Source organism: Asparagus officinalis, chromosome 7, assembly GCF_001876935.1.
Source record: "Asparagus officinalis chromosome 7, Aspof.V1, whole genome shotgun sequence".
Classification (NCBI taxonomy): Eukaryota; Viridiplantae; Streptophyta; class Magnoliopsida; order Asparagales; family Asparagaceae; genus Asparagus; species Asparagus officinalis.
The window spans coordinates 133,002,008-133,026,089 of NC_033800.1; the positions used below are offsets into that span (position 1 = coordinate 133,002,008).

Here is a 24,082-nt window from a genome sequence, read left to right on the forward strand (position 1 = left end):
TTTGTTTACAAAAGTTTTTCTTTTTTTTTCTATGCGAACCAAACACGAGAAAAATAAATACAATGGCTTTCCACCATTTTTTATGTGCGAACCAAAGCAAAACAATCTATTTCTTGGAAAAGTTTGGAAAACTCAAAACTTGTGTTTCTTTACATGAAATTGCATTTCTCTATATCAAGGAAACGAACCAAACAGGCCCTTAAAAGAATAATAATAAAAAAGCTTACTGAAGGTCTATTTGCGTGCGGGCAAATAGTATATGAGGTCCATCCGCACGATTAGAATTGTGAAAGGGTCCATCCGCAAATGACGATTCTATGAGGGATCTATCTGTATTTTAAAAATTCTTTTGGAAAGGAAAGGAGCTCATTTTATTTCTTTTTCTATTTTTTTTTTCTAATTTGAGTTTCAGCTTGACCCATGGAAAATGGTATGATATTTTTTTATATTAATCCCTTAAATATCTAGTATTTACAAATTAGCTCATAAACTCTTAATATATCTGGTTATTCTTGTAATATTTGTGTGATTTTTTTTTCCTCTATCACCTTGAGGGGTAGTAATTTGTGAATCCCGAAAGTCTTCTTCAGTTTTGCCACCCAGACAGTCTATTTGATTGTTTATTTTTCTTTTTTTCGGAATTCTGAATTTCTTATCCATAATTCTCTCTCTTGATATTGGAATGGATGGTGAAGTGTTGAAATATAGCACGATATATTATTAATATGGTAGGAATATATATTATTCCATATCTTTCATAATTGGTAGTGCATTTGTCTATTTGCCAGTGCATACACTCTTCTCCTTTTCTCAGCATCTATAAATAAATGTTCTCATGTATCAAGGAAAGATTAATGAGAGAGATAATCCTTCTCCAACTTCTCTGATTTGATATGAAGATTGGGGGTGATTCGATACTCTCTAATTATCACCTAATTGGAGAAGATCCAGCCCCTTTATTAATTAAATGCGGGGGAGTCTGTACTTAACTAAATAAACCATAACCACAAGCGTCTCAAGACACAGAAAGGTCATGATCCCAGAAAAAACCAAATCCCACATCCCATCCTCTTACAAACGCATTGGGTTCATCTACAGCAAGAGAGCATCGTTTCACTATGCCACATTGAAAGAACTAGCAGTGCTCTCCACAAACTTCCTAGCTCCCTTAAACCATCTCTTATCCCCTGCTTGTGCTTTGCATATGTACAGCTTTCCGTCTGAAACAGTTGCAGTTACAACCAAGTGCTTGCCTCCTTCATCTCCGTCCGCTGTTCTCGTCAAAACCGAGATGCTGTAGTAATCTTTTCCTCCTACAACTGGCTCTGCAGTGTCCAGTATGTTCGCAGTCGCTACGACATCAGGATCAAACCCACCCTATAGAAAATAATCGGTCTTTAGTATCAGCACTCGAAGAGTACCGTTATGCTGTTAATAGAATTGCGTAGCTTGAGAAAATTTGTAGTCTCACCTCTGACGCTGTTTTTCCAAAGTAGGCTTGTTTGCCTAACAAATAATCAACCTGCACAAAGAAGCAAAATAAATCGTCATAGGAGTCATTCATCGAAAATGAAATAGGTATCATGTACTGGAGTGTAATACAGTATATGCATGTTTCTTCAGACTTTTTAAAATAAATATGTCAAAAATGCACTAGTAATTAACTCTCAACAGTACATGTTTGTTGAGAAAAAATGGGTGCTGATCTACTGAGTTAATGAGATTTAAACAGGGATGGAGAACGAAATTGAACTAAAGCTTTAATCTGTTAGGTACTGATCCCAATTTTGTATTTTAATTCAATTCACTCTGGCCTAACTTAAAAGGGTAAACCGCACAGCAGGGGGAAAAAATGCTTACTTGTGATAGAAAAGCTTCAGGTGCACCAAACTCCTTGATGGATTTCTTATCAGTAGAAGTCACCATCACAGTAACATTGCTGTTAGCATCGAAGTTATCCTCGTACCTCAAAACCTGACCGGGATACTCAACTTCTCTGCTAGGATTCCATTTCGATGGTACCAAGATCTTAAATCCCTCTCCGTTGACAGCGAAAAAGTCTGTGTTTGTCTTCGGCTTCCCAAAAACATTAGCTACATGGAAATCAACAACACATAACGATTCAACCATGTTTCATGCAGAAAACTTCGGATTTACGTCAAAACTTTGAGGTTATAGTGAAGACTAAAAGTTATATTTTTTATATTCTGACATGTCTCTGTAGGTTGAGCGTCTTGCTTTAGGGGCCGAATTATTTTGCACAATAGTTTTTTTTAAATTCATTTTAAATGACATGTCTGATGAAATTTGAGCCAAGGTGGCTATAATATCATCTCATAGTCCTCTTTCATTGTACGAAATTTGGAAGTTGCAGTGAGAGAGTGGGAGTGAATGTTGCACGCAACGGAAATTTCGGCAGCACTTCGGCAGCACAACAAGAGAGTCAGATCGCAATAAGAATTCCCGTCTCACCAAGGAGACAAGAATCTTATTGCGATCTGACTCTCTTGTTGTGCTGCCGAAGTACTGCCGAAATTTCCGCTGCGCGCAACAAGTGGTATCAGAGCCCAGATTTCAGATCTAGGGTTTTTTGGTGGAGGAAGATTCTTGTGTGAAGCTTAGTTCTTGGAGTTCTCGGCTTCGGTGGAGATAGCATTAGGAGTTGCCGTTGGAGATTTCGCTTTCCTCGTGTGGATAGGAGATCTATTTGGAATCCGATCTAGGGTTCAGTTGGGTGGTTCCTAATTCTATCAAATTTGTTCTTTCTCTACAATTTGGAGTTAGTTCGCAATGGGAGAAGAAGGTGAAAGCAGCAAATCGATGGCGGGTACGATACAAGTTGGTTTTCAAAACACCAAAATTAGTGTGGTGAAATATGACGGAAAAATCAACTTTGGTTTGTGGATGAGCGACGTACAGGATGCGTTAAATGCTCAGAATTTGGAAGAGACCATCATGGTCCACGAGAGGCCACCTAAATATGATGAGGCGGTATGGGAGAAAATGAATAGGAACGCTTGTGGGGTGATCAGGTCCTGTTTGGAACAGGAGCTGAAGTATGATGTGATTGGGGTGACGTCTGCGATGAAGATGTGGGAAATTCTCAACAATAAGTACCTTACGAAGAGTGTTGAGAACCGATTGCACTTGCTGCGTAGGTTATTCAGATTCCAGATGTCCAGAGGCACCTCGCTTGCGGCTCATGTGAACAACTATACGAAGTTGTTGTCGGACTTGGCGAATGTTGATGAGAAGATATCGGATGAGTACAAGGCGATTATTTTGTTGGGCTCCTTACCGGATGAGGAGTATGATACCTTCGTGCTCACTTTGTTGAACGGGAGATCTTCTATCAGCTATAGTGAAGTGACTAACGCTTTGACGAACTACGATTTGAGGAGGAAGGATAAGGAGACTTCCCGCGCTAGTACTTCAGGAGAGGCCTTGTCGACGAGAGGTAGAAGCCCATATCCGAAAGGTGGTAATAGAGGAAGGTCAAAGTCTAGAGGCCGCCACCAATTAACAAAGAACCAATGTGCATTCTGCAAGGAGCAGGGACATTGGAAGAGAGACTGCCCGAAGCTCAAGGAGAAGGAGAATGGCAAGAAAAAGGGCCCGAAGGCCAATGAGGTGAACATTGCGAAAGGCGATGATTCCGATGATTCGTGCTTTTCTCTACTGATTACTCCGGAGGTGAACCATGTGGATGCATCAGATTGGATGCTTGATTCCGGCGCTACCTTTCATGTGACCCCTAGGCGAGACTGGTTTGCATCTTTTGAGAAAGTCGACGGGGGCGTTGTTGTCATGGGAAATGATCAATCCTGTGGCGTTTGTGGGATAGGTACCGTACGGATTAGGATGCACGATGGAGTAGTCCGTGAGTTGAAGGAGGTGAGATTTGTTCCTCAACTGAAGAAAAATCTTATCTCAGTTGGAGCTTTGGAGGCGAAGGGATTCAAGGTGACTTTCGAAAACGCTGTAGCGAAGGTTACTAAGGGATCATTGGTGGTGATGAGGGGAGTCCGCAATCGGAATTTGTATTATCTGAAGGGAAGCACCGAGATTGGCCAGGTTGCTTCGGCTATTTCAGAAGCGGACATGAGTAGACTTTGGCACTATAGATTGGGGCACACAGGTGAAAAGTCACTGCAGGCATTGTGCAAGCAGGGGATATTGAAGGGAGCCAAGAGTGGGAAGATTGAGTTTTGTGAGCACTGTGTTCTTGGCAAGAAGACGAAGGTGAAGTTCGGGACTGTCATTCATCAGACGAGGGGCATTCTGGACTACGTGCACACATACGTTTGGGGTCCCACCAAGACTGCATCACTTGGTGGTCGACATTGGTTCGTCACGTTTGTTGATGACTATTCTAGGCGATGTTGGGTGTACACCATGACGAAGAAGAGTGAAGTCCTAGATTTGTTCGTTGGGTGGAAGAAGAGATTAGAACTGCAGACTGGGAGAAAGATCAAGACGTTGCGATCCGACAACGGTGGTGAGTATACTTCTGACCCCTTTCAGCAGCTATGTCGAGACGAGGGCATAGAGAGACACTTCACAGTTAGTCATACACCGCAGCAAAATGGGGTGGCAGAGAGGTTGAATCGGTCTTTACTGGAGAAGATCCGATGCTTATTGTCGCAGAGTGGTTTGGAGAATATCTTTTGGGCTGAGACACTTACATATGCGAGCCACCTCATTAATAGGCTGCCTTTATCTGCGATTGAGGGGAAGACCCCTATGGAGATGTGGTCGGGAAAACCAGCACATGACTATGACCAGCTCAAGGTATTTGGGTGCCCTGCATATTATCATGTTAGAACTGATAAATTGAAACCTCGAGCTAGGAAGGCCATATTTGTAGGATTCAAGCGTGGTGTCAAGGGATACAAGCTTTGGGATCCAGTGGATAAGAAGATTGTGCTGAGTAGGGACGTCACGTTTGATGAAGCTTCTATCTTGAAGCTTCCCAGCTCTCATCAGGTGGAGAGCGATCCGACGGAGGAGATATCACAGGTGGTGGAGATCGATGCAGCTCCACATTGTCCAGATGGTATAGTATCCATGCAGGTGCCGACTGAGGTGACGTCAGGCGAGCACGACGGTGATACGAAGGATACGAGTACTAATGTGCAGGATCAGGAACCGACGGCTCAAGTTCAGGATTCAATTGCGGCTCGGAGACAGAGGAGAAACATACAGATGCCAGCACGGTATGCCGACACAGTTGCGCATGCACTTCCGGTGGAGAGTATCGATGAGTTAGTGCCTACTACATTCAGAGAGGCCGAGCAGAGTTCGGAGGCTGATTCGTGGCAGGTGGCTATGCAGGAGGAGATGGAATCTCTTCATAAGAACGATACATGGGAGCTTGTTAAGCTTCCAAAGGGGCGGAAGGCAATTGGTTGCAAGTGGGTATACACGAAGAAGGAGGGCATTGAAGGCACTCCGTTGAGATTCAAGGCTAGGTTGGTTGCGAAGGGCTATGCACAGGAGGAAGGTATTGACTATAATGAGGTTTTCTCTCCGGTGGTGAAGCATTATTCGATTCGGATTTTGCTAGCTTTGGTGGCACAGTATGGTTTAGAGTTAGATCAGTTGGATGTGAAGACGGCATTTCTTCATGGTGATCTTGATGAAGAAATATATATGACTCAGCCATTGGGATTCCGAGCTGCAGGAAAGAAAAAATTAGTTTGCAAACTGAAGAAATCGCTATACGGTTTGAAGCAGTCTCCTCGACAGTGGTATAGGCGATTCGATGGTTTTATGATTGGTCATTCGTACACTCGGAGCCAGTTTGATCCTTGCGTATATTTTCGCAAGTTGAAAGGAGGTGCGTACATTTATTTGTTGCTCTATGTCGATGACATGTTGGTTGCCTCTATTTCCAGGTCGGCGATAGATGAGTTGAAAGTTCAGCTTTCAAATGAGTTTGAGATGAAGGACTTGGGTGAGGCGAAGCGCATTCTAGGGATGGAGATCGGCAGAGACAAGAAGAATGACAGAATTTGTTTGACACAAGTGGCTTATTTGAAGAAGGTTCTACAGCGATTCTATGTTAGCATGGATACGAAGCCAGTTAGTGTACCATTGGGAGCCCATTTGAAGCTTTCAGCTGGTCTTTCACCGAAGTCAGTTGAAGATCGTGAGTTGATGTCGAAGACTCCATATGCGAGTGCGGTTGGGAGCTTGATGTACGCGATGGTATGTACGAGGCCAGATTTGTCACAGGCGGTAAGCATGGTATCGAGATACATGCACGATCCAGGAGTGGGTCATTGGGACGCCGTGAAATAGATTTTGAGGTACATTCGAGGTACGCTCAATGTTGGTTTGGTTTATGAGCGGGACACTACAGGTGGGCAGTTATGCATTGGTTATGTTGATTCGGATTATGCCGGGGATTTGGATAAGCGCCGGTCTACAACGGGGTATGTGTTTACTTTGACCCGTGCGCCGGTGTGTTGGAGATGCACCTTACAGTCGACGGTGGCTTTGTCTACGACGGAGGCAGAGTATATGGCTATTACGGAGGCTGTGAAGGAGGCTATTTGGTTTCGAGGACTTTTGGAGGAACTTGGTATATCGCAGAGGTCCGTCACTATTCATTGTTATAGCATGAGTGCTATCTATTTGGCGAAGAATCAGGTTTTTCATGCGAGAACGAAGCATATTGACGTTCGTTATCACTTTGTTCGGGATGTTCTTGAAGATGGTGATGTGGAGATTGTTAAAGTCCACACGAAGGATAATCCGACAGATATGCTCACTAAGGTGGTTCCGAGCAACAAGTTTGATTATTGTCGAAACTTGTTGCATATTCGTGATTGTTGAGGCCGTTGGCGGCCATTTGGGTGAACTACGTTCGACTTGATTCCTTGGGCAAGAGGATACGTAGGTAGTCTTTCAGATGTAGCCGGTTTGGATTAGTTGATGGGGGTGAGATTGTTTGGACTCTCGTTTGAGTTCTCAACTTGTTGTGGATTTACTTCGTACTGGTCACAACAAGTGGGACATTTGGTTGCTTCGGTGTCGGCTCAGTTTTAGGAAAACTTCGCCGAGGTGGAGAATTGTGAGAGTGGGGGCCACTTTCCCACGTGAAGAGATTTCACGTGAATGATTTGGTTTGTTTTCGCGTGAACAGAGCCGAAGCCGCGTTAACGCGGTTTCAATCAACCCGTATGAAGCTTCGTATAAATATGAAGTGATTTTCCTTAGGTTTTTTTTTGCGAAGGAGGGCATGTGAGTTTTGCGGCTGTGGGAACTTTTGTGCAACTAGAGGCGCGTGAGGCAGTTGGCAAAGGCGGCTGCAGCAAAGAGAACATGAGGTTGATTTGCTGGTGTGGTTTGCGGCTGCAGAGGTGAAAAGTTGGATTGTTGCATCCTTTTGTAGAGAGTTATTTTGTGAGGGATTTGAGAGTTTGTTTGAGGGTTTAGTTTGAGAGTAATTGTAACCCCTAGTTGTAATCTCTCCCTCTATTAGTAGATCTCCCCCCTCCTTGCCCCGTGAACGTAGGCAATTTGCCGAACCACGTAAAAAAATTGGTTGTACTGCTTTTGTGTGATTTGTAATAGCTTTTTAGGATCCCTCGACAGGTCAGTCCTAGAATTGATGAGAGGAAGAGCCGATATCTCACTTGGTTGAGATATCCGCTTCAGATTCTTGTCTCCTTGGTGAGACGGGAATTCTTATTGCGATCTGACTCTCTTGTTGTGCTGCCGAAGTGCTGCCGAAATTTCCGCTGCGCGCAACAGTGAATTTAATATGACGTCAAAAAAATTCATGTTCAAAGCCCACCAGATGCACATTTCAAATCAGTTTTAGAATAAAATTATCTGTGGATAAAACAGTCCAAGTCTCGGTCCATGAAAAAAAAATGCTCAATCTACAAGAACATGTTAGATTCAACTTCGGAGCTCTGATGCCGCAAAATGAAGAAGACATGATATAAGTTACCAGCTTCTCCATAGGCAGCATCAGCAGGGGAGGCTCTGCTACTCAGTGCTGCACCACCAATTAGTACCCCGAGGGCCAGACGACGTGATAACGCATTGTTGGGCTCATCTTCGGGCTGTTTTTGGGCCTTGCAGGTGATCTGAGTGGGCCTGGTGCTCGGCCCAACACACTGCGAGGGTGTCCTTGTCGCGGTGGTGGAGGCTGCGTGGTGGTGGAGGAAGCAAGCAGTTGATGCCATCTTGATTTTTGTTAATATGAGATATTCTGGGGTTTTTGTTTAGGTTATTGAGGGAGGGTAAATGAGTGGAGGGAAATGGTTTATGTTGGCTTTTGGATTGAGCACCAAGATGAGAGATCGAGGGATTTGGGTTGGATAGGATTTTTGGGGATTCCATTGGTCCATGCTGGCACATTATTATTTTGCCATAGTTTTTCAATTTTGTTAAGAGTTATAAGCATGGTCGTCATTATATTACAATATTGGATAGTTAGTTTATGATAATTTCCAGAATTAGCAGAGTACATTTTAGTTTTTTTAGCTTATCATGTTGTTGGTTTTAGATTTACTAATTATATATTGTTTGCAAATTACCACTGAATTATATACCTTATTATTTAGTATTTGTAATTAATTTGGTAGTGGCAAGGAAATTATTAGCGAAAGATGTCATTTTCATCTGGAATTGAGATGTGGTTGATTTCTCTGGTTAACTCGAGCTAATTCAGTGTATAATTGTTAATATTTAACCACACAACATAACTCATGGTACTAACAGACAATCACATTGATTAATGTTGAACATTGTTGAACCTTTATGTTTCTTTGATTGATTCATCTAGCTTATAAGGTTCTTTCTTTTGTCGATATATATGTGGTTAGCTTTTTAATTAACACTAAGTTTATTATATTGCGTTGCGAAAGAGCGTAGTTTTTAGGTGAACCCCCCTTGAACATAGACTTCAGCTCATATATATTACTTAAAAAGGTCAATACAAACTTCGCTTACCTCTGTTACCACATGAGAAAGGTGAACAAACCAACAACCACCGGAACTGCCATCTAAAGTACCCTGATCTCCCCCCTATAAAAACCAACCCACATATAATTCCAACCTCAACATCGCAACTACGTACAATTACCCAATTCCAACATGGGCTTCAACGCCAACTCCTTCCTCTTGATTACTTTCACGCTCTTGAGCGTCAACGCCTCCTACGGAGCTCGCCATCTCTTGGACACCCCCGTGGCACGACGATGCCGGGGCTTCCGAAGCTCGCATTGCCTCCTTTACCGGGGATTCCGACCATCCCTACCATTCCTACAATTCCCATGATCCCACCTATTCCTTCTATTCCTCAAATTCCTACCGTTCTAAGCTTTCCACAGATTCCGGGGGTTCCCAACATCCCCGGCATCCCTTTCTTCTCCTCGCCGCCGCCTTCCAAGACGAGCCCGTGATTCTGTTTATTAGGTTTTGACGTGTTTGATGTTTGATATTGAGCAGCGAGTGATTGTTGAAGTAGCATGTTTTGAATGTTGTATGAGATTTTCTATGTTTGGGAGTGTGATATCTATGTATCGAGTCTTATGTACTTTTCGTGGGATTATTGATAGCTGGTATTAGAATTTATCATACTATTTTTATGTGACGGTAACTGAATTCACTCACTCAGAGACACGCATTATGTTTATACATGTGTTTAGTAATCGTGTTTGATAATCGATGCTGTCGCCGTTCGCGACTATTCCAGCTCCGCTGACCGCCGACCGCCTACTGCCTGCCTTCTTGTCATGAAAAGTCAGAATGTAGTTTTGAGTTTCCACAAGGCATCTTATTCGATCCAAATCCAACAGCTGTAATTAGGGGTTAAAAAAATGTGTATCCGAGGAAACATCCGTGCCTTTATCTGTTGGAGTATAGATATCGTTACGAATATAGATATGTAATGGAATATTCAGACTTATTTCTATAATATATCTGAATATATGTTGGTCATAAAGTTATAATAGTTTTAATCTTTAGATTAATGAATTTAAAATTAATTTTAATGATCAAGAGATCTAATTTTAGCTTTTCAGATATAATCAACATATAATTATTATGCCAGTGCCCGCACGGGTAGATCTGCTTTTCTTTATTGAGGGGTAAATTAAAGTCGAGGGGAAAAAACGAATTTTTTTCAGAGGTTAAAATTCTCAGTATATTTAAAATTCTCACTAAACCCCAATAACTTTTGGCTGAAAACCCTCAAAATTAACATTGTTAGTTCATGTGTAGTCTAATGACCAAAATATTCCCCAATAAATTTTGGCAGAAACCCCAATATTTTTTATATTTTCACTTACACCCATTACTTTGTAGGAGAAAACCCTCAAATAACGGATATTTAAAATTTTCAGATTTTTTCAGAGGTTTGTTTGTAATCATTGAAATTTTCAATTTGTTTGTACTTTTTGGTTTATAAAGGGGTTTGTTAGTAATTTTTGAATTTTTTGGGAGGGAGGGGGTGTTAGTAATTTTTAAATCTCTAGGGCTTTTTGGTATTTTTTTGATGTTTTTATTACTTTTTAAGGGACAATTTGCAATTTTAATTCTTTTAGGGTGTTATGTCTCATTTTTTATTTTTGTAGAGTTTTTTTTATAATTTTCATATTTTCATGTCTTTTGTTTTGAATTTTTAGTTTTTTGAGAGGGTTGTTTGCAGTTTTTAGATTTTAAAGAGTATTGTTTCTAATTTTTAGATTTTTCAAAAGGTTTTTGTAATCTACAAATTATTTTAGGGGATCATTTGTAATTTTAGAACTTTTAGAGCATTTTTGTAATTTTTTATTTTCAAGATTTTTTGTAATTTCAAAATTTGAGGGGGCTATATGTAATTTTTTATTTTTCATGGGCTGGTTTGTAATAGTCTAATTTGTTAGGGAGTTTTATAATTTTTAGGAATTTATAGAGGGTTGTTTGTAACTTTCAAATTTTTCTGCATGTAGTTGTTGGTAATTTTAGATTTTTGAGGAAATTGTTTGCAATTTTCACACTCTTTAGGGTTGTTTGTAATTTTATAACTTAACATGCAAATGAGAATGATTTAAAAGGTATATACTTGCATTGAGAGTTAGTTTTCATCAATATAAAATTCTAAGATAACTTCATTATAGCGGTTAAGTGCTAAAATAGTTTTCGTTAATATAAATTCTAGGATAACTTCATTATGGAGGTTAAGTGCAAAAAATAAAATTAGTTTGGGGCTTTTTGAAATTCTCAAACTACTAAAGGTTTAGCGAGAGTTGTAAATATTTTGGGAGGTTAGTGTTATATGCCGAAGGTATTAGTGGTTTAATAAAATTTAGCCTTTATAAAAATTAATGAGGGGCACATGATAATTTTGTAGATTTTTCAGTTTTGGATAGCTATAATTTAATTAGAGTTAACAAAGATTTGAATGTTAATTTTTTAATTATGAATATGAATAGTTTTAATTTAATAAGGAATCTTAGAAAAATAGGATTAGTTATACACATGTTATCTTCTAATAGGAATGACATTTTTTTTTGAGAATTTAACCCGTGCTAGTAGCCATAATGCTTTTTGGTGCCTTTCACCAATTTCACTTTATTATGTAAAGGAGGATTAATGAAACTCTTTGGTATCATATGAATTATGTTTTTTTTTCAATATTAGCGAGTTTTCTCACATCCATTTTGCACCCATATACATATTCGCTTATATAGTCACATGCATATTGGTATCTGTAGGCGTCAAAAATTACCAATTGGTTTCCGCACGCAGCTCGAGATGGAGAAAAGATGATAAATATCATTATCCGAGTCAAGGAGGATTATCTGACGTCGACAAGCGAATGAAGCGAGTCGATGAATCGTACGAACAAACGGGACGACAGAATGACGAAGAAACGATTCGATCGGGAATTACATTTCACTCACAAAAGACGAAGTACCACTCGTATATTATTCACTCCATATATGATTCACTTATGGGAGGTTGTAGATCTCATCTCCGTCTTTCTGACGCACTTTGAATCACTTCATTCCAAGGTCAGACGAGAGAGTTAGAGCCAAAACACTCGAGACAGTCCAGACTGTTTCGCACCTGCGAGATAATAATTTGTCTCGCACATTTTAGCCATGATAGGATTAGAATATGAAGAATCTCAAAAGATAAAAGTTTTAGGTCTCTTTGTCATCTTTCCAACGCATCTTTAATCATCTTATTCTAAGGTCTGATGAAAGAGTTAAGACCAAAATACCCGAGATAGTCCAAGCTGTCTTGGACATGCGCGAGACAGTCGAAGTGACTCGCGCCCATGTCAGCTCCCGGCGTGTTTTCTGATAAGATTGGATTCTAGAACTCCTTGGGGTCATCCATAAACATGTGGGGTTATCCTTAAACGTGTGGAAGCTATTACACAACCGAAAACCCACCTAAACGGATAATAACGGTTGTTCTTCGACCCTATACACAAACACAACATTCCTATCCACAAACACGACATTTAAAGCCTATAAATACACCCCTAGCATCCTCATAAAGGTAGATCTGAAGGGAGCCATGGATTTTAGAGGAGCTAGGGCGGGTGGAGCACGAATTTTTTTTAGAGGAGGGGTAGCAGATCTTGACGAACTTCAGCATAAAGAGGAAGCTATTCAAAGGATCTGAGACTAGTTCCCCCTTTCCTCTGGATCAAACTTGATTTTGATCTCGAGAAGAGTCATAATCTCTCTTGGTCGAGATTATCACTTCATCGATTACTTTCTTTATGAAGTAAGAGCTCTGATTAACTTTTCTGTTAATCGGATCTGATCCGCGACGGTCCACGGATAAACCCCGGCATATGTAAAGATCTCACGCAAACAGAAACTAATAAATAGGATCTGTGTGTTGTTTGATAAAGTTGTAATCTTTTATTTTTAATTGTGTAAGAAGTGTTGGCCTTCTTGTTTTGATGATGTTTAACAAACAATTTACTTCTAATGTTATTTGTCTAGTATTTGTGTTTTTGTATTTATTCTAGGCAAACAACGAGTTGGAGGATGGATGAAATAGAGCTTCAACTATCATATCAAATGGAGGTTGGCGGAAATGTGGAGTGAAGCAATGCTATTCAAAGTTCAAAATCCAAGTTCAAGCTTCATCCGCAAGATCACCAAGTCGAGCTTATTGAAGATCAAGATCAAGCTTGGGTAATCTAGTTTAGATTTTATATTATGTGTGTTAGATACTCTAAGCTCAATATCATATACACACACATTTATTGGTTTCTTCGTATATATATATAGTTATATAGATATATATATACATAAGTTTTGGTTTCTATGCATATATATAGTTATATATATACATACATGTGTTTTTGAGTTTTCATGTTTATAAATATGAAATCACATGTTTCATATTTATTATTGTGTTTTAGTATATATTGCATAGAATATGCAATTTTGTGAAAATATTATTTTCTTAGTTTTTGGGCTTAACAATAATCATATTTGGGCTTAACAATAACCATTTTGAGCTTATTGTATTTGCATTCATAATATAGTTGGGTTGGTGAGAGTTGTAACATTGAGTGTGAGCTTTCATTGTGTTCTCATCCATACTTGAGAACAATCAATTATTGTAATTGAGCCTAATTATGAAATACACTTTGTAATACACTTGTACACCGAGAGAAGTATGTGGCGAGAGTCGGGGATCGTCCCAAGAGGAGTGACGTCGGTTGACGAACCTAGGGAAAGGTTGTAACCGAGCACTTGAGGGAGACACGGCTAGGTCCAACACTTAGTGGGTGTAGAGTGGGATTACAATAGTGTGTTGATTGTAAAGTTTTTGGTTAGCTAAACCGACATAGTGTGGTTGTAAACGTTATTCGGGTGAACGTAGAAAACCCGGTTATGATAGTGGATTTATCCTCGGGAGTGGGGAGCAGAGACGTAGGACGGAAGGTCTGAACTCCGTGATCATATCTTGTGTTTGAGTGTGCTTTGGCGTTTATTTATACTTGTGTTTATATTTCTTGTCGTCATTGTCATTAGCTCATTATTTATATGATTCACTATCTAGTTCATATTGTTTACCCTTGTGTTAGTTTTATATCCTTACACATACATTGCCTATATCTCTTTGTTAGGAGATATCTTGTAGTTCATATTGCTTATCCTAGCTCATATATCTTGTTGTATTTCATACTTGCTAGGATAACTTGTTTATTAATTTTTATTGGCATATAATCGGATTAGATTAGCATAAGACCCTAATCACCCCCCTCTAGGGTCTAACAATTGGTATCAGAGCTTGGTGCTTTTTGATTTAAGGTCTAATCGCCTTGAGTTAAAGATCCAAGTTAGCTTATTGTGCTAATCTAATTTTGAGCTTTATTTGTATCTTGCTTGCCTTTTATATTATGGATATGCATGGTTTAGGTTATGCCATCAATATTGCTCCTAGATTAGATAATTTCCCCTATGCCCAATGGTGTGTTAGATTTAAACTTTTTGTTCAATCTAAACACTTTGATTTATGGGAAATTATAGATGATGCTTATATTGTGCCCATTTTGGAGAAATCCAAGTGGAATAAAAATGATCATCGAATGTTTACTATGAACAACATTTTGTTAGAATATTTGCTAAATGCATTTAATTCATCTATGTCTAACAAGTTTGTTCATTTTGATAGTGCTTACACCTTATGGATATTTATAGAAGCACATCAAGGGGACTTGGAGGCGATCCGACAAGCTTTGGAGGATCCAGCTTCAAGTTCATGTGGAGCATCATGCACACGGCCACTAGGCGATAGCCCTAGTGAGGTTTGCGAGTTCGAACCCGATAATGATTTATATAGTGATGAACTTGCTTGTGCTAATGATAAATTATTGTATGCCTACAAGAAATTGCAAAATGATTTCATTAACTTACAAAGCAAGCATGAAAATTTGAAATCTGATCATGAGTCTTTAACTTCTAAGTTTGATATTATTTCTAATGAAAATATGATCCTTAAAGAAAACAATAAAAAATTAAAATCGGATCATGATTCTTTGCTTTCAAACTTTGCCAAGTTAACTCATGAAAAAGATAATGCCATGTTAGAAGTAAAGAACATACAAAATGATACTGCTTCTTTTATAAATAACTATTTATGTTCTACTTCATCTTATGAAAAAAATGCATTTCATCTTTAGATTCAACTTTGAAAATATGCTTTGATAATCATAAGAGGATTATGGATATGTGTGCCAAGTCTAAGTCACTATCTACTCATCATGCACACATATATAGCAAAGTTAAGTGTTCAATTTGCGGCCGTAAAGACCATCTAGCTAAATTTTGCTATGATGCACACAAACATAAAAATGTCAATGCTTCTTGTGCATCTCATGTAGCTTCTTCATCACATACACATGCATATGCTTATCATGCACATCATAAACATGCTAATGTGTTTAAATATGATCTTTGTGGACGTTTTGGCTATTTGGCAAAATTTTGCTATGATTTAAAAAAGACTTCACCTTTGCCAAATGATTTTATTAAGCCACAAAAGTTTAAATGTGATGTTTGTGGTAGATTTGGCCATTTGGCGAAGTTTTGTTATGATTTGAATAAATATTCAAACTTGCCAAATTTCTTAAGTAAACCACCTTTGCTTAATGATGTTTCTCATTTGCAAAATATTTCTAAAAGACAATCTTTATTTGCAAATGATTCTCGTGCACGAGCTAATGGTCCACAAAAACAAATGGATCTCTTTCATTGCACAAATTGCAATCGGAAGGGTCATTTGAATGAATATTGTTTTGACCGGGTTAGTGCACCACATATGTCCAAGAGGGTTCATAACCCTAGGACTTTGAGCTTTAATGATAGGGGCCATGTCCCTAAACAAACCGGCACTAATAATACTTGGGTGCCAAAATAATTTTTAAGCCAAGAATTTTAGTACTTTTATCTTTCTTTTTCTTGGTTTAGTAAAAAAAATAGTGGTTTTGAAAACAATTTTTCTTTGATCAAATTCCTTTGTTTTCATGATTATTAATTTTGTTTTGATGAGAGGTTTGTATTTATATAATCCCCCGGATTATTGGACGTTTATTCCCAAATCTTGTTTACCGGGTGCTAAAATGTTCACATGGGTTGATACTAGCTCAAGAGCTAGATATGGTTGCCTCTCTTGATTTTTTGAAAATCAATGATGGTTTGGTTTTATGTGATTGTGGTTGATTTATAATTTCATTTGGTTGATTTGTTTTCTTTCGAAAACTCTTTTTGCATGATTCTCATGTTATTCTCTCATTTGTTTTCATAAATCTATTTTTACATTTTTTTGTGTTAATGAGACACTATTTTTTTTACTTTGATATATTTATATATGTTCTCATTTGTCTTTATGTATGTGAGTTGTGTTTAGCATATTTTCCATCTATGCTTGCTCACATATGTTTGCCATGATCTTCATTTCATATTTTCATGAGGCATTTTGATAGGGGGAGCAATCCCTATATCTTTCTATATGTTATACTCACCTATGCTTATTGATAGGGGGAGCTTTCGCTCTCTTAATTCTTTTGTCCCCTTTTTGATGTTGTCAAAGGGGGAGAAATATTGTGAGTATATCATTTCTTGCTTATATGCATGATATATTATACTTTGTATATTCATTTCCTTTCATGCATATATCCTTTTTGTAAATTATTTGTCATCATCAAAAAGATCTTCTTGTGTCTTTGTTTTCCTTTGAATAAAAGTAGTGTTGTTTTGGTTTTTCATCGTTTCTTTTGCATATCATATTCTTGTTGGCCTTCTTGTTTTGATGATGTTTAACAAACAATTTACTTCTAATGTTATTTATCTAGTGTTTGTATTTTTGTATTTATTCTAGGCAAACAACGAGTTGGAGGATGGATGGAATAGAGCTTCAACGATCATATCAAATGGAGGTTGGCGGAAATATGGAGTGAAGCAATGCTATTCAAAGTTCAAGATCCAAGTTCAAGCTTCATCCGCAAGATCACCAAGTCGAGCTTATTGAAGATCAAGATCAAGCTTGGGTAATCTAGTTTAGATTTTATATTATGTGTGTTAGATACTCTAAGCTCAATATCATATACACACACATTTATTGGTTTCTTCGTATATATATATAGTTATATAGATATATATATACATAAGTTTTGGTTTCTATGCATATATATAGTTATATATATACATGCATAGTTTTTGGTTTTTCATGTTTATAAATATGAGATTACATATTTCATATTTATTATTGTGTTTTGGTTTAGTGAAAATATTGTATTCTTAGTTTGTAGACTTCAATATCAGTTTATACATGTTTTACTAAGTCTATAAAAACATTTCACAAAGTTTCAAAAGTTGGTTTATGTCAAAACATCAAAATTCAAGTATCTCATATTTTCATGTTTTGGACTATTTTGTAAAATGATGATATTTTTTATTTGGGAAGTCCTTTTTGGAAACCAGTCATTGTAGCATGTTTATTGTCATGTCTACAATCATTCCCCAAAGTTTTATATTTTTTGGAATTTATTTGATATTTTTAAAAAGTGTTTTAAAATCAGAAAAATAGTTTTCAGAACCTAATTTTCTGTAGCATCAGATTTCGGTCGACCGCACCGGTCGACCGCTCATATGTTCAGTCGACAGTGGGTAGCAGAGAGTTTGTCGGTCGACCGGTACGGTCGACCGAGAGCTCGAAATTTCCATCGGTCGACCGCACCGGTCGACCGACGAAGTTTTTGGGATCTGGATCGCGGTCGACCGCGAATTTTTTCGGTCGACCGCCGCTCTGTCAGTTCTATTTCCAACAGCTATTTTTGTTACCGTTCCTGGGGTTGTTTTTGTCATTTGGTTTGGGGTTTTTGGCTGAGATTTTGAGTGGGTATAAATACCCCATTGCTGTTCTCTTTCTAAAATCCAAAAAAAAAAGTTTTTAAACAAGGTTTTAAACAAGGGTTTAAGATTGTTTAGTTTTGGTTTAAGTTTGTTTTGGGTTTGCTGTTACAAAGAGGAGATTATCTATTGAAGTTTGAGCTTCCAACTATCTTCCCTCCATCTCTTGTTATCAATTGAGAAGTTTTCTAAACTCAAACTCTAGCTTTACATTTATATACTTGTTTGATTATCATTGTTCTTAAGCTAGATTTTATATTTGAGTTTAGTTGATTTGATTTTATTTACTCATTGTTACACACACCCATTTTGAGCTTATTGTATTTGCATTCATAATATATTTGGGGTTGTGAGAGTTGTAACATTGAGTGTGAGCTTTCATTGTGTTCTCATCCATAGTTGAGAACAATCAATTATTGTAATTGAGCCTAATTGTGAAATACACTTTGTAATACATTTGTACACCGAGAGAAGTGTGTGGCGAGATTCAGGGATCGTCCCAAGAGGAGTGGCGTCGGTTGACGAACCTAGGGAGAGGTTATAACCGAGCACTTGAGGGAGACACGTCTAGTTCAACACTTAGTGGGTGTAGAGTGAGATTACAATAGTGTGTTGTTGTGAAGTTTTCGATGAACTAGAAAACCGAGTGTGAGGAGTGATTCGGGTGAGCGTAGAAAACCCGGTTGTGATAGTGGATTTCTCCCCGGGAGTGGGGAGCGGAGACGTAGGACGGAAGGTCCGAACTCCGTGATCATATCTTGTGTTTGAGTGTGCTTTGGCGTTTATTTATACTTGTGTTTATATTTCTTATCGCCATTGTCATTAGCTCATTATTTATATGATCCACTAACTAGTTCATATTGTTTACCCTTGTGTTAGTTTTATATCCTTGCACATACATTACCTATATATCTTTGTTAGGATATATCTCTTTGTTAGGATATATCTTATAGTTCATATTGCTTATCCTAGCTCATATATCTTGTTGTATTTCATACTTGCTAGGATAACTTGTTTATTAATTTTTATTGGCATATAATCGGATTAGATTAGCATAAGACCCTAATCACCCCCTCTAGGGTCTAACAAGAAGATCTTATAAAAATATCAACTTTTCTATTTTTTGAACTTGTAATCGATATACTATTGTAACAGGTTCAATGATAATGAAAAAGCTAATTTCTGACCCAAATACGCTAGCGACCATAGTGAGAGCCAATAGTCTCGTCACTGAGACTGTCATGCCGCAACCGAAGATCAAGATCCCGATTGATTCAGAGGTCGAGTACGAGTTTGGCGAAGCTAAATTTGAGGAATATTTCTCCTCGTCTTCATCAAAATCCTCCTCTCCTTGCAAGTGCGGAAAGATCCCGTCTTTGAAGGAAGCGTATTCATCGATGAAGACTACAAATAACTCTGCTCGCCATAACTCCTCTCCAATCAAGGAGTTATCCAATCAAGGTACGTCAACTCTGATGAAAAGGGCTCGTCAGAGGCGACGCCAACGCCAAGCTCGTCAAATTACCAAGGCGTTAGAACAAGTCGATGGAGTTCGTTACTATGCAGACTTGGAGTCTAGGAAGCCTCATTTAATCCAGCCGCCTCAACGGCAAGCTGCTGCTACTTCCTCCAAACCATCGACGTGAGAATGAGTTCTTATCAAAAGGACTCGTTCAACCTTGAAGGAGCGCATACAAAAGAGACGCGCACGTGCCGTACGCGAGCGTGCCTTTATGCGAAAATCTCAAGGCATGCAGAAGGAAGAGGTGGCTAATAAACCATCAAAATCCAAACAAGTTTGGGTGCCTAAGGCCGAAACAACGCCGAATTCAACTCCGTCGGCCTCCGAGCCCACTCATCTTGCTCCCGCACCTCCGGCGAAGCCCTACGGCAACATGGATCTGTCCAAATTTAAGATTCTGATGAAAGATCACCTGGGTCCTCTACACGAAGATCGAGGTAAATCTCCAGTGAACAAAACCCGAGTAGTTCCTCAGGCTAGGGGTCATACAAACACTCTCGTCAAGCCAAATGCCGCTCAAAGGTGTCCTACCACCTCCAAACAAACCAGGGCACCTCATTGTACATGTTCGTGCGCCGTGCACAAGAGGACTCCTGACATTCATCGCCTGGGGGTTCGTATTGGAACCCAAGAGCCAGTTAAGACCTCACACTCACAAGAGGGTGGTTCTAAATGTGCGACTCCTGATGCGACCTTGGATCATTCAAAGGTGACAACAAATCGTCCCAAGAATGTCAACAAGGTTCTTCATCCTTAAAAGAAAACGTGTTCGTCAAAAGACAATGTTATACTTGGAGTATCACACTAACAAGCGATGGATTGCTCCAATGACCTGCACCATCAGGCTAGGGGTGTGAACAAATCCCAAAAGAAGGATGTCCAAGAAACTAACTCTCACTGTCAATGTGAGAGGTTTATCAGGGTGGTATTATCAAAATGTAGCTGCCCCAGGACCATTTCACAAAGGGTCTCGATATTCGAGAAGCTTGCCACTAAAGTGTCGAAGCCTAAGCCAAAATGCTTCCACAAGAGAAAATCCACCATTCAGGATGATGAATTACCTGAAGTCACCATCAACTTGGTTGACAAAGGAAAATCAATATGGCGCTCGAATGATCCTAATCCTGACTTTAGCCCGGGAGGAAAAGTCAGTCTAGGAATTGTCCAACGAATGTCTCGGCTCCAGTCAGAAGCCACCGAACATAGGGATTATCCAAGGATGCATAAATGACTATCTTTAGATAATGAGCTGTCAGACACTTGCTCCGCAGTCGCTTTGGATAACGAGCCTCAGATACGTGTTCTGCAATTACCACTAACGACATAATGTCCAGCATGGGGGGAGTAAGGGAGTTGTTCATGATCACACCAGATCAAGTGGCTCAAATGCTTCAAGAGGCTTTAACTCGACAGCGAGAAGAGCTTAGAGCTGAAATGAACATGCAAATGGAGCTGAACATGCAATAGGTGAGGGAGTTACATGACCAGCACCTTCAAACTTTATCAAATCAACAAGCTGAATCTAGTCGCTGCACCCAGAATGTCGCAGTTAACAGCCATCTAGAAATGAACGAAGTCATCATGGCTGACGCACCCCCTAAAAATACTGGGAGTGATCCAATCGCGCCCCTCAATAACACTGGGGGTGGTTCAAATGCACCCCCTAAAAATAAAAATGCTGGGGGTGGTCCAACTCATTCTCCTCAACGTCCTTCGAATGAAGATGTAGATGACGACGAGATGATGAAAGTGCTGGAGAATAAGGTCAATGCCTTAATGTTCGCTCCAAAAGTGAGGAGAACAGGCATTCCGTGCCCATATCCAAAAGAGTGGGATTCAATCCCATACCCGATGAAGTTCAATCTAATTAATTTTATGCCGTTTGACGAGAAAGGTTCGCCCACTCAGCACCTAATTTATTTCAAGTCCCACCTAGGAGTGATCTCTGGGAACGAACCCCTGATGATTCGGTCATTTGTGGGCACCCTTCGTGGGGTGGCCTTCGATTGGTATTGACGTCTTAAGCCGGAGAGTATCAATTGCTGGGATGATATGGAAAACTCTTTCCTCAACAACTTCTTCGACGATGACACCAAAGTGTCGATCATAGATCTTTTGGATGAGAAGCAGAAGGATGGTGAGTCAGTTGATAGTTTTGTCAAACGTTTCCGTAACAAAGCAATAAATTACAGGGATATTGTCACAGAGGAGTTCATCTTGCAAACGTGTCACAACGATTTCTCCATCGATGTCCTTGAAGTCATGGGGGTTATCCCCTTAACCACCTGGAAGGAATTAAAACTACATGGAGAACATGTCAATCATTTCTTCAAAAGAAAGGAGCTCGAGAGGGGAAAACCGATGACTAAAGTACCTGCAACTGCTGATGATATTCATCAACAACTACCTTGGAGGCAACAAGGGACTCTTAATCCGAAGTTTCAGGAGGAGTATTCTTTCGAAGATGATGACGTTTCAACCATCTTCAAATACCTCCTCGCCAACAATAAGATCAAGCTACCACCGATTACAAATCAGGATGAAGCAAATAAGATTTTGGATCCTAAGTACTTGTATTACGCTTAAAAACAGCATTCAAGCCTTGGTTGATATCGACATCATAACGCTGAAAGAAGCCGAATGAGAATGACTTCCTCCGACAGGTATATGAGGTTAAACTGTTCCCATCCTCCCACGGGTATATGAGGTTAAACTGCTCCCATCCTCCAATGAGTATAAGAGGTTAAACTAGTTCTCTGTGATACTCCAATAGGTATACGAGTCTAAACTGTTTTCTTTATTTCCAGCGGGAAGTTCCTGGAGAATATTACATATAATATTCTTAAGGATAACCCAAGATAAAAGGTTCGTTCAAGTCTACGCCCAATACGCATTGTCCGGTAGCCTATTCCAATAACAATGGCAAAAAGTCTATGTATTCAATATCATAGCACTAAGTCTCAGAGAGTTAACTCTTTTAGCAGAACGTTACATGCAACAGACTTAGAACATCCGCTCTAGTCCGACTCAAACGGTAGTCGGTAAAGGCTTATCAAATCCGTTAATGACTGAGGATTTGCCAAAAATCCTATAAGTCCGATAGTCATTGACGCACCAGCTTCATCAGTTGGTCTCATGACTTGAGCATGCGAGACAACACCAATTCCAGCTGAAGTCTCCAGGTGGAACTTTGAAAGCATTTGCAATGATAGCCATTTCAGCTCCAATAGCTAATCCTACAACCAAAACTCCCCTGTGGTTAAGTAAATAACTAACGGGACATAAATGTGAAATCCATACATGTAGAAGAACCAAGCCTCAATAGTTGGCATCACAGCCTCTACACTTGGGATTGTCACGCGTTGCAATGAAAGTCAACGACGGTCAACGCGTTGCAATAACGATCAACGCTGGTCAACGCATAGCCGTGAGTCAACACCGGTCAACGTGTTGTAATGAAAGGCAACAACGGTCAATGCGTTATGATGAAAGTCAACACCAATCAACGCATCACGATGAAAGTCAATACATTGTGATGAAGGTCAATGCGTCGACAATTTTGCCCAAAACAAGGCTTCGATCAATTCCAAAGCAAAGGATAATCCTAAGGAGTTCGATCGCGATTTAGATGCGAAACCCTGACGAAGATAATCAGTTCAACGTCGACTTAATGACACAAGCTAAGATCAGAAACCAATACATCAGTTTCAGTTCGAGACTTTGATAATAGTCAGACGATAAACGCAGCACCGGAAAAATTTTAGCTATTCGACAAAATACTGAATAGGCTAAAAATTGAAGAAGTTAAGAACTAAAGCCAATTACAGGTCCTTTTACACCAACTAAAGGTTGGGCCTATCATATCCAAAGTATTCCAAACTCTTCTATAAAAGAAACGAGACTGAAACACTTTGGAGGGGGGGTATCTATAGGCGTAAAAAATTATCTATTAGTTCCCACACGCAGCTCAAGATGGAGAAAAGATGATAAATATTATTATCTGAGTCAATGAGGATTATCTAATGTTGACAAGCGAATGAAGCGAGTCGACGAAGCATACGAACCAATAGGATGACAGAATGACGAAGAAATGATCCGATTGGTAATTACATTTCACTCACGAAAGACAAAGTGCCACTCGTATATTGTCCACTCTACATATGATTCACTTATGGAAGGTTGTATATCTCATCTCCGGCTTTCCGACGCACTTTGAATCACCTCATTTTGAGGTCGAACGAGAGAGTTAGAGCCAAAACACTCGAGACAGTCCAGACTGTTTCGCACCTGCGAGATACTAATTTGTCTCGCATATTTTGGCCATGATACGATTTGAATATGAAGAATATCAAAAGATAAAAGTTGTAGGTCTCTTTGTCAGATTTCTAATATATCTTTAATCATATTATTCTGAGGTCGGACGAAAGAGTTAAGACCAAAATACCCGAGACAGTCCAAGCTGTCTCGGACATGTGCGAGACAGTCGAAGTGACTCGCGCCCATGTCAGCTCCCAACGTGTTTTCTGATAAGATTGGCTTCTAGAACTCCTTGGGGTCATCCATAAATATGTGGGGTTATCCTTAAATGTGTGGAAGCTATTACACAACCGAAAACCCACCTAAAAAATAATAACGGTTGTTCTTCGATCCTATCCACAAACACGGCATT

At 39.3% G+C, this 24,082-nt stretch overlaps 1 protein-coding gene across 1 annotated transcript; it reads right to left on the minus strand.

The window, feature by feature from the left end:
- On the minus strand, nt 929–8,272 carry LOC109850041 (oxygen-evolving enhancer protein 2, chloroplastic-like). Its single transcript, XM_020419941.1, has 4 exons — nt 7,964–8,272; nt 1,861–2,093; nt 1,472–1,522; nt 929–1,377 (listed from the first exon to the last, which is right to left on the minus strand). The coding sequence occupies exons 1-4, from the start codon at nt 8,199–8,201 to the stop codon at nt 1,117–1,119; spliced, it is 783 nt and encodes a 260-aa protein (XP_020275530.1). The 5' UTR covers nt 8,202–8,272; the 3' UTR covers nt 929–1,116.

Coding starts and splice junctions, on each gene's coding strand:
- LOC109850041 (XM_020419941.1), bottom strand. CDS start 8,201: ATGGCATCAACTGCTTGCTTCCTCCACCACCACGCAGCCTCCACCACC. Junction 2,094..7,963: donor TGCTGCCTATGGAGAAGCTG/GTAACTTATATC, acceptor ATTTCCATGTAG/CTAATGTTTTTGGGAAGCCG. Junction 1,378..1,471: donor TTGGAAAAACAGCGTCAGAG/GTGAGACTACAA, acceptor TATTTTCTATAG/GGTGGGTTTGATCCTGATGT.